The sequence below is a fragment of the Phyllopteryx taeniolatus genome, chromosome 21 (genome assembly GCF_024500385.1).
Source record: "Phyllopteryx taeniolatus isolate TA_2022b chromosome 21, UOR_Ptae_1.2, whole genome shotgun sequence".
NCBI classification, from domain to species: domain Eukaryota; kingdom Metazoa; phylum Chordata; class Actinopteri; order Syngnathiformes; family Syngnathidae; genus Phyllopteryx; species Phyllopteryx taeniolatus.
In genome coordinates this window covers 9,769,567-9,789,875 of record NC_084522.1, presented here as the reverse complement: position 1 = coordinate 9,789,875, position 20,309 = coordinate 9,769,567, and the positions used below count along the sequence as shown (strand labels likewise).

Here is a 20,309-nt window from a genome sequence, read left to right as displayed (position 1 = left end):
ATTGTTGTATAGAATTGATGCTTTCTATAATTGCGACTCAATAGTGGTGATATTAAGTGATGGTATTCAGTAGTGTATAATGTTGGGTAAATCCCAAATGAAGGCCCAGGTACCAAATGCACAGTCTGACACTACTAGCTACAATTCAGCAAGGCACATGATATGCCTATTTTCTTTACTCCAAACAAAAAACATGATTCAGTGATCAAGTGATAGTGTAGTGTAGTTGTAGTAGTAGTAGTCGTAGTATGTGTTGAACTGGCTTTTTATGTTCACCTGCAGTCTCTGCGTCAGCCACCTGGTCACATGACTGGTCAGCTGGTCTCCTTGCACATCCTGACTTAGCCGCAACTGTTTACAAAGCTTCATCTCTTCCAAACAGCCGAATTCGGAGTCCTGTGTGAACAGAACACCGTCAGAGACATGCTTGCGTACGGACCAGCCTCCGTCTGTTAACACTTGGGTGAGTATTTGCTGTGCACGAGAGAGTTTGTTGCGACTTGTCACGTAGCCCGACGGCAGTGCGTTAGCTAGCCGTGTGTGGCGGAAGTAACTACGGGCCGTACTAATGGACGTGCTAACGTCGCATTAGCTTACGATTTTCTTTTATCGTTAGTCCTTTTCAGACTGCAGTGGCAGGTATAGGATGCATTTGTCATTCATTCCAAATAAGGTACGCGTCTTTTGGCGGCGTACAATTGGTGCTTGTTGTTGGGCGTTTTATCCTGCCGTCAATGTTAGTGCTTGTCACCAATGTTCTATGTGCAGCTAACATTCAAATGTATATCAGTGATCTATGATGACCACGTTATGTATGAGGAAATGCAATTTTCAGGGCGACCTACCGTCTGTTCGTGTTGTGCCATAGAAAGCGATGAATCTATGCGTTGTAGAGAATGCCTTGCATTACATTGCAGAGTACCTGTCGACATGTATGCACTTTCAAAATCATGGCAACCTATTTACGAATGAGTTTGCGTCCAAAATCTGTGCAGGTAGACTACTTCAGTGTTTCCCAACGTCTATTGAGTCAAGGCACATATTTTACAATAGAAAAGTATCACACGCCAGACCACTAAACAAAAAGTCACAAATAGTGGGTACATTGGTTAATTGCCATCGAATGGAAGAGCATTTCATTGTTCTGCCTGTCACTAGATCGCTAGATGGACAAGGACACATCATTTGTGGTTTGGCATTCACCTGTTCACACATTTTTTGAAGTGCAAATGTATTTCTAAATCTATTTATTGTTGTTGCGCTCAGGCCAAGCAATATATAAACCTTTTTGGGGGTGGGGGAGAAATTGCGAATTTTCGGTTTTTGCGGCAGCGCTCGGTCTTTATCCCCCATAAATAGAAGGTTAACACTGTATTGTTAGAATGTATTGTTAACAACAAATTGAATTTAGAATCAGAAGTTATGCAAAATTGTTGCAAGCAAATATTTCAATATACAACTATTGTTCAATTTATGTTAAGAAGGGATTTGATAGGGGGAAAATGCTTGCAATATCTGTTAACAGTGAAGAAAAATTGCAATTTCAGAACAGAAACACAAACCCATTTAACAAGAACCATGAAGTAGACACACTTAATTTGCTTCAGTGGGCCATACAAAGTGATCCAATGGCCCAGATCTGGTCCCCGGGCCTTGAGTTTGACACCTGTGGTTTAGATGGCTCGACTTGGGCGACTGTTGTGGGTGACAATAGCAGGCTTTTGTGTTCCTGGCGACATGGAGCTGCTCAGTAAACTGGATCCATTGTATATAAACAAATGAGTAAAGAACTAAAATCATGACATGGTCTTTGTTGAATCATTTGATCCCACTACTTTGTTTTCTGAGCACTTAATGCACCACTTCTTAACTTTTTCCTGGACTTCTAGTTGTCAAAATAGAGCAAAATCTCCTTATCCAACTTTTGAGTATGTAGCATGAATAGACATCCCTGTTCGAGTGGTGTTTGGCCAGCTGAAAAGGTCGAATTAAATGCTAAATGTGTGATTTATTTGGTCCTTTTCCTAATTGATTGTTTTTTTATCTGCCCCCCCCCCATGTGATGGATTCACTGCCAATCAGTTGAGATTGAGTAAGTTTATGATATTTTCCAGGCTTAAGGTCCTACACTTGTTCTCAGCTTGTTGTGGAGCATGTGAGCGAGTGAGAGCTCCTGCATGTGTGGGCTCTTAGCTACGTATTGAAAGAGAGGCATGTGAGTTTGTTTAGCTGGGCTTTCTGCCATGTACCACTCAACTCAATGCTCCTTGCTGCAATTCACATTGAGAAATGTCTAGCTATTTGATTAAAACTTTTCATCATTACATAATTTTGATGGGGATTCTTCTTAAAGTAGACCTGAATACCTTTCCAGCACTGATTGATGTCTGCATAGTTAATTCTACACTCCTCCTGTTGTAGAAATGTGGTTATCTCTTGAGCAAAACATTCAATAGGATTGATTGAAATGGCATTTTTTTTCTTGGAAATTTAGTACTCGCGTCTTCGAGGCCCAAAGGGATCAGGGCATATTTTTCAGAACAAGCTTTTCCTTGTTCTTAATGATTTAATCAACATTGATCACTGGGTCTTTTTTTGTGGGCTGCCTGCTTGTAAAAGGGGGGTGGGGGGGAAGGGGGGGGGGGGGGGGGGGGGGGGAACACCACTTGGAAGAAGCAGTGCTTTTGAATTTGCAATGTACTGAGGTGAAACCCCTGAACCATCAGCTGATCCGTCCGTTCCCAAACATTCTCATGACGCTGAAGATTGTGATGCTGTGGCTTTAATCAAGTGGAAACAAGGTTAGTCCATGGGTATTTCTGGGAAATGTCAAACTCGATAGAGGGATGTGAAAGTTCAGCTATCATGCAGTCGCTATTAGTTGTTAAGAAAGAAACCAAAGAATCCGTCATGTGTGCAGCCAAAGAGGTTTATCAGCATGTTTAATATGGTGGTTGTCTTATGTGGTGGTGTAGAACCACAATGCATCATCATGTACTATTCTGCAAGGCAAATAAATTTATATAGCGTATTTCACACACAAGTGTGCTTTACATGATTAAAAGTATTTAAAAACAAAGAGCAAAAAAGGTAGCCAAAAGATTAGTAATAGGAGCAGCTCTCTGGATGATGGAATGTATTTCTGGACCGCTGCAAGTGACAACTGCATAAAGTCAATGCCTCTCAAACAGCGTCAATCAAAACTGATTGATCTAAAAATCTGGGTTTTCAGTTATGTAGAACGCGTTGCAGTGGTCGCTCTTATAATGATGATAATTTGCATTATGTAATCAATGCTCTCGCTCATGTCTTCTCTAAGGAAACTGTAACAAGAAAAGAAGATTTGTTCTGTGAATCATCTTTGTGTTGCCCAGGCTGCCAAAGACACAAGTTCTATTAAGCCTGTATGAAAGAAAAAAAAATAGCAATTAATTTCATCAGAGCACAAGTTGAGAATGACTTTTTACTTTTGGAAATATGGGACAAAGCTTTGTGTGTGTGTGAGGCCTGTTGGGACACGTACACGTCAAAATATCTTTTTGGTATTTTAATTTTGGCAGTACTGCTGAATTTATGGAGCTACATGAGAGGGCAAAATATAAGAACCAATGCAATTCCACACTGCTTTAAACTAATGAACATACAGCGGTGCCTTAATATGTGCGTTTTATTCATTCCATAACCACGCTGAAACACTCATTGCAAATCATCTTTTTCCAATGAAATGAATGGAATTCAGTTAAAGCCTCCCAAAAGAAAAACACAAAATTAAATGTAAAGAAAGAAACATTTTTTGCCACATTTTTTGCTTTGGTCCTATGGCCATTGTGCTGCTCCCTCTGGTGTGCATGCCTTGGCCAGCTTGGAGCAGTATAAGACAGACCTACTGATATACATGGAGACGGTCGCAGCTCTTCAGTAAGCTGCAGTAATGTTTGTCTTTCTTTGGAGAGGATAAGGAAAATATGCCTCTGAGTATTGTCATAATATCTGTCTACATTTATTGCTCCCCCGTTTGTGATCTGACATCAGTTTCTTAAAGAGTTATAACACCGCAACACCGATGCTATTAGTTAGCCTCTTTATGTCGTTTTACATTATCTATTAGCATTAAGCTAGCAGACTTAATTAAGTCAAAGTTATGTGGTTTTGTTGAATGCACGAAGTATAATTATTTTTGTTTTATGTTTAATGTGACAGTAAACGTCAACTGGGAGTGGAAACAAACACATTGAAGCCTCTTTTATAAAGAATTGTTCACTAGCTGCCAAACTGCTGCCTGTTGTAAAGTCATTTGAGCTCACTGCTACCATTACAAAGCTCGAATCTCAAATTTTTGCTCTTCAGTCAAAGCAAAAAAAATCACCTGAACGATGACTCGTATCTTAAAAAAGTTGTAAATCAGGTCACTCGTATCTCAAGGCACCACTGTGTTGTTAAATGAATTCCTCTCACAAAATGGAGCATAGTATCTTTTTAAAGTCAACGTTCCCTGCGACTAGAGAAACACATTTTTTAATCTAATATTGTCGAGCACAATAATGCCCATCCAAGTGTATTTTTTACAGTTTTAAATTAATTGCTTTTTATAATTTTCATGGGGAGGGGGGGGGTTGTTGGTGAACTTTGAGGACCGCATTAGTCTTTGAGGATGCGTCCAAAGACAGCACAAAGGCACATACATTATGCATATACAAATATTTCTATTTTGATGACGCATGTAGCTTGATTTATGGAGCACTGCTCCATTCACATGGTTAATAGGTTTAAGAGATTCCTTTGTTGTCTTATTTCCACAATTAATAAATGGAAAGAGAACATTAGGCTCAGTGGAGGCGCGCTATTCTGTCGGTGCCTGTATTAGGGTAACCATTTTCATAAACGCGCGATAATCCCAAGCCGGATAAAGACTGGAGACAGAATTGGTTAGCCTAGATTGCCTTTGTTCTCAAAGAAAGTTCTCTGAGCCACGTAGATGAGAGTTGGTTTTCTTTTTTCTTGAGCTTTCAGAATTGGTATTCATCACATATTTTTTTATCATTGTTTGCCATCAGATACCATGGTCGAAAACAACATTGTTAATGAGGAGTAATGATTGGTTTGAACGTACCTTTTTTCGGATCATAATCCTATCACCGCACTTGACCCGTGCAAAGAAAACAGTACTACTGCCATCAAGCAATATCCCCATCATTTAATACTTCGTGTCATCTTCTACTAAAGCTCTTCAAGTTACTTGCACATAACCACCACCATTGTATTGGTAGTGAAATCAACCTGGTATGTAAAAAGAGCCTCAAAAGTTGGTAACAGTAGTTAAATGTATTTGCTCCTGGGCTCCCTTTACAGTTATAAAATGTAACTAAAGTCTGTGTGGTTAAAAATAAATTGACAGGGTGATCATCTGTCAGAATTGTCAGAATTATGAAACGACAGAAATAAATGTCCGTATTAAGAGCTAAAATTAATATTCGTTATGACATGATAAATCTTTGTGTAATAGTTAGGCTGATGCTTGCACAGACAACACAAGAGACTGTTTTGCACCACTAAGGAGACTTGTCTCCTTATTGTAAACTGGTGTACTACTATCATTTTAAAGCTAATATTTTAAAGCTGTCATTGCTTTCAAATAAAAACATGCAACATAATGAATGCACCTTTCTAGAACAAACTGCACAAATGTTTTTAGTAAATGGCATACTTTTAAAACTAATTCTGAAGCTATTATTTTAAGGTAAAAGAATGTCATAGTTTTGCTGTTATAGAATATAATCATCTTTATTGTCATGAACATGCATGCATGCACGAAATTTGTTCTCTGCATTTTACCCATCACAGTGAACACACACTTGTTAGAGGAGCACACTGGAGCAGGGGGCAACTTAAGCGCCCGGGGGGGAAGCAGTGTGGGGTGGCAGTGTCTTGCTCAAGGACACCACTTTCTTATAAAACATGTCTTAGTATATGGTACTTTGTAGGAAGATTAACAAATATAGAAAAAGTATATAGAATATAGAAAAAATTCAATTCATGCATGAAGCGGTGAACTACCATGCACCAATTGATGCCAAATTCGTAGCCTAATAGCATAAATGCCCCAAGTCATTTTTAACTTACTATCACAATATCAATAAAAAAAATAGCAATGCGCTTGCTAAAGATTGTGTTCTTTTGTTAGGTCTGTCTAAATTCGCAATTCTGCAGGTCATGGTAAGCCGCAAAGGTTGAATGGACTGGAGGCAACTGGACTTTTGTTGGCAGAATTTGTTGCGTTTTTCTTGTTTCCCCAAAACAACGAAATGAAAAAGTGACTAATGTGTTATTTGGGATAATCGTGTCAGGACATATTTTTGAAATCACCATTCACAAAAGCCACAGGTTCAGTCTGCTGAAGCTACAATTATTGTCATGTTATCTTAAATGATCTCAAATGAAGTTCCTTTTTGTATCTCTCTGCTGCCTTCATTTCTTACCTCACACTGATGGTGTCATTGCTCTCCCACCCCATGCAGACGCATCCTCTTCTTCTGAGTCTTGGCTGAGAGGACTTGCGAGGCTGTGATTGTAAGTCGTGCAAACCGGGACATTTACAGATGGCAGCAGTCTTTGTCCGCACGCTTGCGCTGAGTGTTCAGATGTCGACATCACTCCGCCGTGTATATTTCTCAGAACAGTCTTTAATGGAAGCTTGGTAAACTTATCTTCTGAAATGTTATTTGGCCGCTGCGCTTTATCATTGCGGCTTTTTAGGAGGTCTAAACTAAAGTTGGAAGTTTTGAGACATAGCTCTTAATCAATGAAAAATTAACTAGAAGGGTAATTCAGTATTTTGAATGTATTTGCTGTACTGTTGTTGCTCTACTAGTGTGATTTGGGTGTTTCTGTCACAGATTGGGCCATGCAGCACCCCAACTTCGAGACACCCCACCCGCTCCAGGCAGACGAGCAGCAGGAAACGGGCTTTGACCCGCTCAACAATATCAACAAGAACCACAGCAGTAGGTCATCTCTTAGTAAGATTCAGGAACTCGATCAGAATAAAAGTTACTTGTGCTCTGTCTTCAGACTACCTTCTTAAATGTTTCCTTGCTCCCTTAACATTTGAACATAGCGCTTTTCAAGCATCTTCTCAGTCCTCTGAGTTGAATATTTACGCTGACTGACTGTTTTATATGAGTCGCATAAGTGACTTGTTCCATCCAGGGGCTGTGGGTGTTCTGGGTGTATGTGTGTGTGGCAGTCAACGTAGGGGCTGGCATGTTGCGGCACTGATGAATATTCATACTGAGTGTCCCTGTGGAATGATCCACTCCTGTAATTAATGTTGATAGACAGCTCCCCGACTTGAGCGCATGTTCACCTGCAGGCCAAATTAGACGCATTACCGGCAATAAAGACAAATAGAAGTACAGCTCTGAATCATCAAATCACCTGCTACTGGCTCTTTGAAAGGCCTCAAGCATATTTAAGATCCAGTATTTGGAAGCACTGGAAATTCAAGTTTCCATTTATGGATTTTACATTTTTTTTTTTCCTTTTTCTTTTTCTGCTGTTTTTGCTATTTAAAAAAAAAAAATATATATATATTTTTTTACAACCCTTGACTACCCTCTTGTGGGCATGTTTGTCTCAACAGGAGGCTCTCTTGACAGCAGCACTCACTCACCGTCAACCTTCCTCCCATACAGGTGAGCGTCTGCAATGTTTACTTGTGTGAGCGAGCCATAAACCCCTGGCCCGCCTCACCACACCTGCCTCTCAGTTTTTACTGCTGTTGGCCGCTTTAGATGAATAATAAGTTGAGATCCTCATAAATCTCCCTGCCCTCCCTTCCCTGTGCAGGAAAGAATGGGACGACTTGTTCCTCAACAGTAATTACTTGGCCAGGATCCGGCAGGCAGGCGTCAGCGGTAGACTGAGGAGCAGTCGCTTTCGGAGCATATGCTGGAAGGTGACTGCCAAATGGATCAAGCTGTACTATTAAGTTTGACCACAGTGGCATTGTCAATTTCCCCGTTTTCCCAGAAAACTGGTGGCTCTTTCACCAGGTTAACTCTAAAAAAATATATAAATGACTTTAATTAAATCACAACTTATTGTATGCATATTCTGGGTCTCTACAGTTGTATCTGGAGGCTCTTCCAGAGGACAAGAGTCAGTGGCTCAACAAGACCAAGGAGCTCCGTGGCCAGTATGAGAAGATCAAAGAAACAGTGAGAGCTTTTCTTTGTTGCCATTTAAGGTTGCATTAGGGTTGCTGGGCTTTTCCCCCCATTGAAAAGACGCATCTAGACGTTAAACAAACTCTGAGTATGATTATCTAATTGCAGAAAGGCACATGGTCTTAAAATATTTTGCGTAGTTAAATTCTAAATTAAAAGTATTCATTATGTAATATAATAATTACTGCACTGTAATTATTAAAGTATAATACATTTATATTTGAAAAACACATTTTCCTCAGTTAGGCTTTGTTGTGTTCTTTCCTTCCGTAACACAGACATTAGCACATTTCCTACACACACACACACGTTAAAGGAAATAAATTGGGTCCGATTGTGTTATTAATGTGAAGGCTGACATGTCATTTTTGTTTTATTGCCACCCACAGCACATCACCAACCCTCGCAAGGCTGCAGGCCAACAGGATTTGGTGGTCAACAACCCGCTGTCCCAGGACGAGGGGGTGAATAAAACACGTCACGGTTTCCCATATTTTAGGCTTGTGGCTGATCATTAGCACATAATGATTTTTATGCGTGTGACTGCGTTCATTCACTCACTTTTTCATATTTGCATATATGAATTGACCTTAATACAATATGCTCCCTCTAGACTGTTTATTTGGCATGATTACAAACCATTTTAGTGCTTCATTATTGATTCATTAACAGTTTTTAGTCATTGATTACAAAACCGGTGGATCAGTGTTTGATTAGGAAATTAATAAGATATTCAAAAATATCTGGAAACCTACAATAATTTTAGTCTTTTTTTTATGATTAACCAAGTCATTCCTTTGCACAGTACTGTCACAGACACTTTTTTGTGATAAAGCAAGAGCAATACAGGGTTAATAAATGTTATTAAACTTGTGATACTTCAAACGACCTTCAAGCATTCCATGTCCTTTGCATTCTGAGTCGTATTTGTATGGTTCCTTTTTTGAAATGTTTCATTTTCCTGCCCAGAGCCTGTGGAACAAGTTCTTCCAGGATAAAGAGCTGAAGGGGATGATAAAACAAGATGTATTGAGAACGTATGTAACGTTCCACTTCCTTTTGGCTCACCGTTGAAACATTGCTGTTCAGCTTTCTATTTATTTATTTATTTATTTTATTTTTTTAATGATCAAGGTTTCCTGAGATTCGTTACTTCCAGGATGGGGATGTGCGGACCAAGCTGACAGACATTCTCTTCTGCTATGCCAGAGAAAATGAACAGTTACTTTATAAGCAGGTATGTTCAGGCCTTGATACGCCTTAGGCCCGCAGCATACCAAGTTACTCAGCCAAGCACGACTGCTTAGTCAGGCAGTGTGCGGGATTCGGAAGCTATTTTTCATCAGTGGCTGACCGTCTTTCTTCTCGCCCATTTCCTCTCTTCTTCCTTGACAAGCTTGCCATGTTTTTTGTAGTTTAAGTGCGGTGTCATTTCTAATGAGGCTTCTTTGGCGTTGGGAAAAAAAGTGAATTGTATTCCCGAAAACTTTCCATGTGTTTCCAGACAAAAGTAACAAAATGGCTCCGTGATCGAATCATTATCTGTATCTGCAACAGGCGCCAGGAGCAGGCTAGTTGGCAAGCAAAGCATCTTTTTTGCAAAATGGAAGTGACACATGGCGGGGCAGCCGCTAACAATATCGAAATTAAACCTGTCATTATGGATTATAAACCTTGTGCATCACTATTAAAGGTCGACTGACCACAAATGAGCCATATTTTGTCTCCCGCCTGCCCCCTTAAAAACCTCCACACCCTTGTGTCTCATCCTGTCTGTCCGTAGGGGATGCACGAATTGCTGGCTCCCATCGTGTTCGTGCTTCACTGCGACCATCAAGCCTTCCAACATGCCAGTGAGACGGCGAGCCCCAGGTCAATTCCTATTTCCTGTGAAACAGGAGCTTCCACCTAATTATCTGTAGAATCTTTACTGTTTTGAGGCAGAATTTACACTCTTATTACATGCATACAGCGGCTCCACATATGCAGTCGGAAAAATATCAGAGTGAGGGTACTGTGCAAATGGAGTTACGCCCCTGAGTAATTGGGGATTAGGTTACATCGTTCAAGTGATTCGCAGTAGCACTCATTCTGCTTAGGTAGCGCGCAATCCTCATGGGTGGCTCATGCTCTCTCTTTTCCCCCCACAGTGAGGAGATGAAATGTTTGTTGAATCCGCTGTACCTTGAGCATGATGCCTAGTAAGTATGGGACAATGACTTGATGAACAAGAATATGCTCATGTCAATATTAATAAATGTCACTACTTTTTAAACATTATGGGAACATGTTAGTTAAAGACCGCGCAGCACATCTGCCTCACAGTTCTGAGGTTCGGGGTTCAGAAGTGTGCTCCGGCCTTCCTCTGTGGAACTCGCGTGGGTTTTCTCTGGGTGCTCTCGGGCTTCCTTCCACATTCCTCAAACATGCATTTTAAGATCATTGAAGCCTCTTAATTGTCCGTAGGTGTGAATGTGAGTGTAACTGTTTTGTTAGGCTATAAAATACTGTATGTGCCCTGCCATTGGTTTGTGACCAGTCCAGAGTCTGCACTGACTCTCGCCCAAAGTCAGCTGAGATAGGCTCCACCTCACCAGTAAGGATAAGTGTATAGAAAATGATGGATGGATAGTTAGACCCATGTCTTTGTTTCTTATTATTTACTGCATATCTCTTGGCTTCCCCCTGTCTCATACAGCCATATCTATATCTCTCTTTAGTGCACTCTTCTCTCTACTGATGGAAACGGCAGAGCCGTGGTTCTCCTGCTATGAGAGAGAAGTGAGGAGGGTGAGTTTAATCCAGACATAGTGGATAAAGGGCGTCAGTCAATTGCTACTGGTTGTATGGTCTGCTCAAGCGTTAGGATTCAGGAGTAAATTAGTGGTCTACATAAAGCCATTCATTCATAAATTACTTTATTAAGATGTCACACTACAGCAACAGTGTCTTTAAGTGCCATTTGATACTAGGTAACATGACTTTGTGATTTCAGGGTAAAGAAGAAATGCTTACCAGCATCCCTTTTGCTCGGCCCCAGGACTCAGGGCCATCTGTTGCCATAGTTACCAAAGTCAACCGCATCCAAGATCAGCTGGTGAAGAAGCACGACGTGGAGCTGCACATGCATCTCAACCGGCTGGAAATCGCCCCACAAATCTACGGAATGTCAGTTCATCCAGTTCACTTTAGTCAGATCTGTGCTGTACAAACTGTACATTGTGCATTTTTGTGCCCTTCAGCCGCTGGGTGCGTTTGCTGTTCGGTCGTGAATTTCCGCTTCAGGATCTGCTTGTGGTTTGGGACGCTCTATTTGCTGACAGCATCACCCTGGATCTGGTGGATTATGTCTTTGTCGCCATGCTGCTCTACATCCGAGACGCTTGTACGCTCCACTGAAATCCAGTAAAAGCTAGCATGTTGACTGGAAGAATGTGATCCAATATTAAGACTATCACATGTTGATGATCATCGTCATTTTCTCATTGTGCGAATTATCGTTGTGTTTTGATGCTGATCTGAATGTTATTTGTTTGTCATGTGTGTGCTTCAGTGATTGCGAGCAACTTCCAGACTTGCCTAGGCCTCCTGATGCACTACCCTCCACTCGGAGACATCAACTCTCTGCTCCAGAAAGCTCTCTTTCTCCGAGATCCCAGAGTAAGAAATGCTTCCGCGCGTGATGATTTAAAATGGATTTTAGGTTTCACAGAGATGTTGTCGTTTACAGGCGCTGTTCATGGAGCTTTACTATGATGGGTTAGGCACTTTCACTCCACTAATTTGTCAGAAATTGAAAGGGAGAGGAGAAATGTCTATTTTGGTTCTACCATTCAGTTGAACTTAGTTTGCTGTAAAATAAACTTGAAGGCAAAATGCTTTAAATCAGGATTATCCAATTTGACCTGACCCAGACACAGTAGCTTTTCACACTCCAGTCCACTCCTCTCCTGGGATAAAGATCCCAGACAGAGTTGATCCAAAGTGACAGTGATGTCCTGGGGTGGATGACCATGTCACACCTCATATACATCATAGTTACACCTGAGGGTTGGGGGCATGATGCACAGTAATAGACGTGTACGATGACAGCAAAGAGATTCAATGCTCAGAAGCACAGACTCCGATGCATGTATTTACACCGTTATCTGACTTGATCTACACTTGTGCGTGACTATCAAAATGATCGACGCTCTCCTTACTTCTTGGAGAACCATCCTCGACCTGTCAACTACCAGTTCCAGCAGAACCTGGATTACTACAAAACGAGGGGAGCCGACCTGATGAATAAGACACGGTAAAATGAACACGCGCGCATTGACATTGACATTGACATGACGTCCTTTTGTCTTTCACAGAACAAACATAATCAGCTTGATTTCCGTATTTTAGAAGAGTTTAGATTCAATTTTGTTGTAATTGTTTCTTTACAGAATGGAACAATATGAAATAGATGATGAGTCAAGTGGATAATTTCTTTATTTATTGTTTAAATGTAAGACATAAGATGGGTGTTTTGGGTGACAATTCAACATTTAATAGAGGATTCCTTTATCGCTTATTTCCAAACCAGAAGGCAGATGTATAGGATAGACAACCATAGGTCCTGTGTTCCCTGCAGAAAACATAAGAAATAGAACCCACACAACTATTTATATACAGTTGCGCTCATAAGTTTATATACCCTGGCAGAATTTGTGATGTGATGAAAACTTGACTGGTCTAGCAAAAAAACCAAAATGTAAATTTTCATTTCATTCATGGATTACTGGGATTTAAATTAATCTACGATGCATTTTAGAATCGGACAATCATTATATGAAATGTAGCAATAAAGTCAGTAATACAGTCATATTTTTCCAAGAATGTCACAAATTGTGTCAGGCTATGTAAACGTATGAACACAACTGTACATATCTATCTGTGTGGAGCAATGCATTTCAGTGTAGTGGTGTGAAATCCGTGTGGACAATGAACTATGGCGTAGAGAATTCACAATTACGTGAAACAAACAAAAACTCTCACTTGCTCTGCTCACTTACTCTGACCAATGAAATATATATAATAAATTATAAATAAATATAAAGCAGAAGTCTTTACTTGCTGTATTCACTAAGTAGCTGGATACGGAGGAATTTGACCTTTTTAACAATTATTATGAAAGCATTGGGATTAGTTTAATAGTTGACAGCCATTTGATTGTCGTTGGCAGCACACAGAAGGTTCTGACCTTTACAACTGAGTACACAGACACACACACACACACACACACACAAAACAAGCTAAGCCAACACACTTGCTTTTTATTTATGACGTGGTGTTGCTTTTCTGAAGATAAAGTTTGAAGGTACAACATTTCAGGACAGGCTAATCTTATTATTTGATGTCACTTGATTTTGCTTTGTCACACAAGTCTCTCGGGGGGGTAATACAGGTATTGAATGTATAAAATCGGTTTCAACATTTGAGGACTGTGGTCTGTAGTAAGTGTCTACAATTTGCAGACCGGACCAGTAGACTATTAAAGCTTCTCAGTTACAATACATGGCCTCTTACCACTTTGCATTGTCGCTCAATTAAATGTCTTTTCCGGAAGAAAGAAAAGGCGATATCATGAACATAAAAGTAATGGTGTGCTAATGATGTCATGGCGTTGCCCACAAACCACTTAACTGCAGTATGGTAAAATCACCTGTACTTGCATGGTATATTGCTATAATTATGCTGGGTTGTACTAACCAGTGTAGTAGTGTTTGATTTATTGATTTCTGTGGCATTTTTAGCTTGGAAATAGAATTAGTTGTTTATTATAGCTTTAGTTCTGAAGACAGAACATGCAAAACACTTGTATAATGAGTCAATTAAAAAAAGGAAAAAAAACTCCAAGGACTCCCTCATAATCTTAACACCAATTAAACAACTACCATGTGTGCCACAGGGAATTGTTTTCTTTGTTTTTCGTTTTGGGTTTTTTTGTTGAACGTTTCAACCTGGGAATTAGAAGGGAACTTAACCTAATTAAGTTTAACTTGCTACAAATACTGCGCACATGCAGTGTTGTCAGATTTGTGTGATACGGCCCAATTATATCACAGCTATTAATTGGCCCAAAGCGAATACAGGGAGGACTATTTGGTTTATTACGCTTGTTTTATTGGTGCACCGGTCCCCATATGCAGGTATGCACTTTTTAAAAATGTTACAACATAATGATTTTGCTGACCCCCAACCTACAGCTCACAGGAACCCCAGTTTGAAAAGCACTGGCTTAAAGCACAGTAAACGCATGCTTTAGTGTATTAACCAGTGCTTTTTGTTCTGGGATTTAATATCTAAAGATAAATATTATAATTGACATTTTTTTTTTTTTCATATTTGGTTTTCCTCTCCTCCCTCTGCGACTTAAGTTCGAGCACAAAAGCATCCCCCCTCAACATCAACAAAGTGTCCAGCAGTCTGCTGAACTTCGGCAGGAAGCTCATCGCTCCGGCCGTATCGGCAGGCACCAGCACCGTGTCGCCCGTCAGCGGGGAGGTGCACTCCTCGTCATATTCGTCCACTTCCCCCACCTCGACCTCAGCGCCCGCCTTGCAGCACCCGCTCGCCGAGCCTTCGACGAGCCAGGCGCCGCCGCAGACCCAGAGCCACGCCCACTACCGGCTGCTGAAATCTGAGAGCATGCCTGTCCACCTCGGCAAAGGTACGCAACAGAACGCAATAGAAACTCCTACTTGGCGACAGCGCCACTTAGCCTGCGCACACTAGATTGATTATGGTGTATGTTAGATGCAGTTTCAGGTGGAGCTTCTCAGGTCCCGACGCAGACTGACACTCAAGGTAAAGGACAACCACTCGTGTGGCACTGGCCCCCGCTGTCTGTGCTTGTGTCTTTGCATGCCAAACAGTTTCACTACTCGACTGATGCTTGGGTATACAGCACAGTGCCAGCATCCACAACATTGTGGTAGCAAAGTCAGACTAGCAGAGGGGGATGACGCAGGAGCATTAGATGTGTCTTTGCCTTTGCTCTTGCTCTACTGAAGAAAATGGGCTGCGGTCCTCCCTTCTGTGGATGGGTTTATTAACCGTAGTCAACACAATCACAGATCGGAAGCAGACAAGTTCGATTTGGATTTAAATGGAGACGTTAATGAGTGATTACAGTTGTCATTCTGAATGGAGGGTGGAGGTAGTTGGCCTCCACATCCTTCATTAGCTCTAACTTCCATTCAAAACACCCAGTAATATGAAAGAATGACCGACCTGAAGTAATGATCTTTAGTTTCTTCTCTACTAATGGTGGTTCATCTCCTCTCTTAGGCCAAAGCTCCAGGAGGCTCAGCTCCTCTCCCAGCATTGAAAACCTCTCCGCTGGCTTGGGTCAGTCCTCCGCCTCGCCACCCCTGCCGCTCTCCAGGGGAGGCAGCGATGTGAGCGCCTCGTCGCCACCCCTCTCGGCCCCCAAGAAAGAGTTGTTTTTCCACATCACTCGCTCGCGTTCCCACAGCAAGACCATGTCCAGGAAGGAGACGGTGAGACACTTTATCATTCTCAACATCAGATGCTTATCTTCCTACTCTATTTTATTTTATTTTTATTTTTATTTTTTTTAATTGGTGGCAGGAGGAGGACTTGGAGGCTCAGGTGTCGTTCTTGCAGGGACAGATCAACGACCTGGAGGCCATGAGCAAATATTGTGCTAAGATGATGAACAGCCACATCTGTAAGTCCAGCAACAGCGGGGCCGTCATCCGACTTCGATATTTCATTATTTGCTATCATTTAAGAAAGGATACACACGTACCAATTTAAGTATCAAGACTCATCTGTGAGAGGCAGCCTCGTGCCGCAGGGCATCCAGACTGCCAGTGAAGAGTAAAAGCCTATATTGCCTTTCTACTTTAAAGTGTAAAAGAACACCACAAACTGATCGCAAAACAGTTAACAGATCATTTGAAACTCCTCTTACGTTGCGTGTTTTAATGGTACTTTTGTTTTGTTTCTTCTATTGTTTTAAACGTTTGTTGTTGGGTTTTTTTCTTTGTTTTTAAATGCTTTTAATCATGTAAAGCACATTGAGTTACCTTGTGTATGAAATGCACTGTATACATACATTTGCCTTTCTTTGCTTTACAGATTACACAAATAATCGAGTTTTTCAGTGAACAACAGAGGCTAGGTTAAAAGAAACACAAATAGTGAAACTTAAGTGTGAGTGGGGGATTACTGTACAGTCATAAAAGATGAAAAAAATAAGATGGGCTAATTGTTAGCTTCTCAGGTAGCTACATTGCATTGGCAACCTATTTTCCTTGACATTGTTATGGTGAATAACTTGTGAGATACATTATTAGGACTGCAACTAGTGCTGGGACTCTCCCTCTAAAATTCCAATCGCTCTTCGTATTGACGGTAGCAAATGACTAGCGAGTCAAAATTGAATTGTTACTCCTTGTACTTTTCCAAAATAATAGTCCAACAAATGTAAAATAGCAGAACAGAAAGGAAAATGCACTCGTAAGACACCGAACACTACAGGGTAATCGCTCAGGATACTCTTTTAGAGACATCAGAGAATCTAGCCTTTTCTGACGTTGATCGCAAGGAAGGGAAAATTCTCAAATTTGACCTGATTGTCAGTATGTGAGTACAACACTTAAGTGGAATCCGTCTCTGCAGGTAAAATTCAGGAAGTGATTTTGCAAGACCACTTGGAGAAAGAGGATGAGGTGCTTGTTTCACTGGCGGGGCTCAAACAGGTGAGTCGCTGAGGTGTGAGTGTCCACGACACACCTGAGTGACCCCGTTCTTTACCTGGCTTACTTCCTGTCAGATCAAGGACATCCTCAAGGGGGCACTGCGCTTCAACCAGAGCCAGTTGGAGGCTGAGGAGAACGAGGTGATCAACATTGCGGACAACCACTACACCTCAGCGGTGGAACCCGCCCTCGGCGGTCCCGGCAGTCACCACGGCAATCAGCCAGCGCGAGGCGGCAGCGTCTGCAGGCGAAGGCGAGGCCCAGATGGAGACGGGAGCAAGATGGCAGAGGAGCAGGAGGAGGAGCAGACGATGACGCCGCACGAGGTTCATTGGCGATGACGCTACTGAATGAATGATGTGCATTGGTATTAAATTCAGACTGGAATAATTCCGATTTGTCTCACCGTTTGAAATCTTCCTCTCATTCCTTATGTCTTCAAATAGTGGCCTCAGTTCTGTTAGAAGCTTTGTCTCGCTTAATGACCAGATCTGTTGAGCCACTAAAACAAATAGTGGCCTATGTCTCTCAAGATGAGTAATCAAATGCCCAATGAACAGAAAACGTTAGGGATATTTGGCTTTCGGATGAACACGTGCGTGGATCAAACACCTGTTGTGAATTCTGCCATTCAGCTCCTTGTTAGAAAACAGCCCGTTGTGTAAAAAGCACTGAAACAATGAACAGCTGGACATTCAGCAAACATTTAGAGGTTGTTACATTACGGTCAACTGGAAAGGATTCATGAATATCGAGAATCCATAGGTTTTTGCCACATTGTGATTGCTTATAGATGCCACAAGATGATGGCAAATGACTACTTTTGTCTAAATGAAGCTCCTCATCTCACTTGTTTCCTTGGCACGTAGATGAAATAATGGAGGATAGGTTCCTGCAAACAGGAAAATTCGCAAATTCTGAAGCGCAATTATGCGGGGATTCACTGCCGTGCATTTTACATTGATCCTGAAATTTCACCCCAAAGCCGAATATAGCAAACTTTTTTTGTGATTTTGCCGTCTCTGGTCCTCTGTTGTGCCTCTAATTTGATATGCAAGAAATCACAGCGGCTGAGCAAAAACAACCAATCACAGACAGAAGGTGTGAATTTCAAGGTGTCAATCATTTGTCGCACGCTCATCGCGTTCACACCCCTTATTCGTAATGGAGTGTTTATAACCTAAACATTCTGTTTTTTTGCGAGGGCGCAGGGGGTGTGCCCTCTATGATTGGGCCCGTGAGTGCACGACAAGTGATCAACATCCCGTAAGTCATGCCTTCTGACTGATTGGTTGTTTCTTGCAAATCATACTAGAGGTACAAGATGGGGCCAGGGAGAGCTGATTTTTCACAGATTATATTTATCATGTATTACTGACAGGTCATAATGACTGTTACAAATATAACTGATTTTATTTAAAAAATTTAATTCCAAACTTCCTCTCGAAGTGCATCCTTTGTGGGATTAAATCATGAGTCAAAAGACCTCCCACCCAAATGTAGACCCTATACTGAATAGTCAGTAGTGCTTAAATGCCATGCACCCCAAAGGCTGACTTGCTGGGGATCTTTTTTTTTGTTTTACCTTTTTCAGCTGACTCAGCTAAAATAAAAATGGCAGACCGTACTCTCCTGTACAGGTGCAGTCTTCCACGGGCTCAGGAGCTAAGAGCTGGGATGACTACATCCTCGTACCCCAGGAAGGAGACCTGCAGGGCGCGGGCGCAGATGGAGGCAGGGCCGGATCGGAGCCCACCGCTCCCATCAGGCGAGGCCGCGGCTTGGTCCGCATGGAGCCCGAAGGAGCCGCCGGGACCTTTGACGACCCCCTGACGGGAGTCGGCGCCTCGGGCTCTTCCAGCCCGGATGAAGGCTCCACCAACAGCAAGGACTCTGACTTCACCATCGTCAACCCCAGTGATTTTTGAACAAGTAAACCACTCCTCGGGGACCTTTTGAGAAGCTGCTATCCTTTTAAAAGCTGTACATGATGACTGTGACGCAGAGGGGCAGCCTTTCCCATATTCCCTAAAGTACTGTCTAAGCCCATGTAGAATAAAGCTGGCACCTTGCCTTAGAAGTTTATGATTCCATGACCATGCTTGTAACTCAAATCACCCTTATCTCACATCTTTCCTCATTGAAATTAATAGAAATGCCATTCATCTCTTCCAGCCCCCAAAGAACCGTTTTTCTTAGGGTGTGCAAGTACCGATTAGCAGGTACTGCTATCAGGCCAATACCGGCCTTAATTCAAGGTATCTGGCACTTGTAAAGGATGGCGATACCAGCCCCCGATACTTAAGGCAAAACAAAAAGTCTAACGTTGAGTAAGTCCTCCTTGCCAGTAGTTGGCGCTACACTGCAGCACTTTGACACACCGATGAACCATCATGTGTGTGACAACGAAAGAAAGAAAGGTCACAGTGGTCACAGTTATGTGTCAGTGTTAATTGAAATGTAATGTATCAAAAGTACTAGGGGAATTGGTATCAGTGATTACACACAAGAAAAACAAAACAACACTGACTGCGAGGTAACCCTGTGAACTGATGGTGACCAACTGTTATGAAGTTTGCTGCCATCTAGTGACTGAGTGTTTGAAGCGCACCAACTTTTCGCACGCAATTTAAGGAAATGGTTCACAGCCCAAAACTTGTAACTCACGGCACCGCTGTATTCGCTCATCTGCCTGAAGGCACATCCAGCCTTCACACCTGGCACTCATGCTTTGCTGTAGCCAAATAATGACTAAGTAGCGAAGGTGCAATTTACTATGTATAACAACGCACCCTCTCCTCTTGAGTACTAATGAGCCCGATTCTTAGCGTCTTCTGTTCCATACGATGTGGCTGTGTTACGTCTTTGTGTGTCCCGCAGAGGACATTTCCGCCTCCGTTTGGAATGAGGGATGACGTCCTCCCCAAGGACATCAGTCTCCTCCATCCTTAAACCAGTGCCTCTTAGCGTTAATGTTCTCATAACCAAACAAAATCCTACTGTGATCTTATTCCTGGTTTTTTTCCCTTCCCTTTGACCCTCAAGACCTCCATCAGTTTCCAGTGGGTTTATAAAATTATGTAATGTCTTTTTCTTCTTATTGATTTGAATGTGAAGCTTTTAAATGAGTGATGTACTGTTTTGTTTTGTTCTTTCTCACATCAATAAACTTGGTTCTGGTTTCCAAAGGACACCACAACAGCACACACAACCATCCCCCACCCTCAACTGTCCACTCAGCATTAAATCACTACAAATAAAAACTGGCTAAACACTTAAGTTAGCGTGTTTGCTTGGTAAGTGATTTAGTTAAACAATGCAAAGT

The 20,309-nt window shown here is 41.7% G+C and overlaps 1 protein-coding gene across 5 annotated transcripts; it reads left to right on the top strand.

Moving 5' to 3' along the window:
* The first annotated feature begins 311 nt into the window (after nt 1–311).
* Nucleotides 312–20,263, top strand: tbc1d5 (TBC1 domain family, member 5). 5 transcript variants are annotated; one of them, XM_061759729.1, is made up of 23 exons: nt 312–463; nt 6,516–6,567; nt 6,894–7,001; nt 7,640–7,691; nt 7,846–7,954; nt 8,127–8,216; nt 8,615–8,689; nt 9,195–9,262; nt 9,360–9,462; nt 10,009–10,097; nt 10,376–10,426; nt 10,946–11,015; nt 11,221–11,393; nt 11,468–11,610; nt 11,779–11,885; nt 12,437–12,522; nt 14,633–14,925; nt 15,012–15,062; nt 15,546–15,757; nt 15,849–15,948; nt 16,905–16,984; nt 17,059–17,310; nt 18,625–20,263. In XM_061759729.1, exons 3-23 carry the CDS (start codon nt 6,902–6,904, stop codon nt 18,910–18,912), a joined length of 2,592 nt encoding a protein of 863 aa, XP_061615713.1. In that variant the 5' UTR covers nt 312–463; nt 6,516–6,567; nt 6,894–6,901; the 3' UTR covers nt 18,913–20,263. The 5 variants fall into 5 exon arrangements, with proteins under 5 accessions (XP_061615713.1, XP_061615718.1, XP_061615716.1 ...); XM_061759734.1 differs by having other exon boundaries at nt 18,579–18,715; XM_061759731.1 differs by lacking the exon at nt 312–463 and adding an exon at nt 551–639.
* Nucleotides 20,264–20,309: the final 46 nt, after the last annotated feature.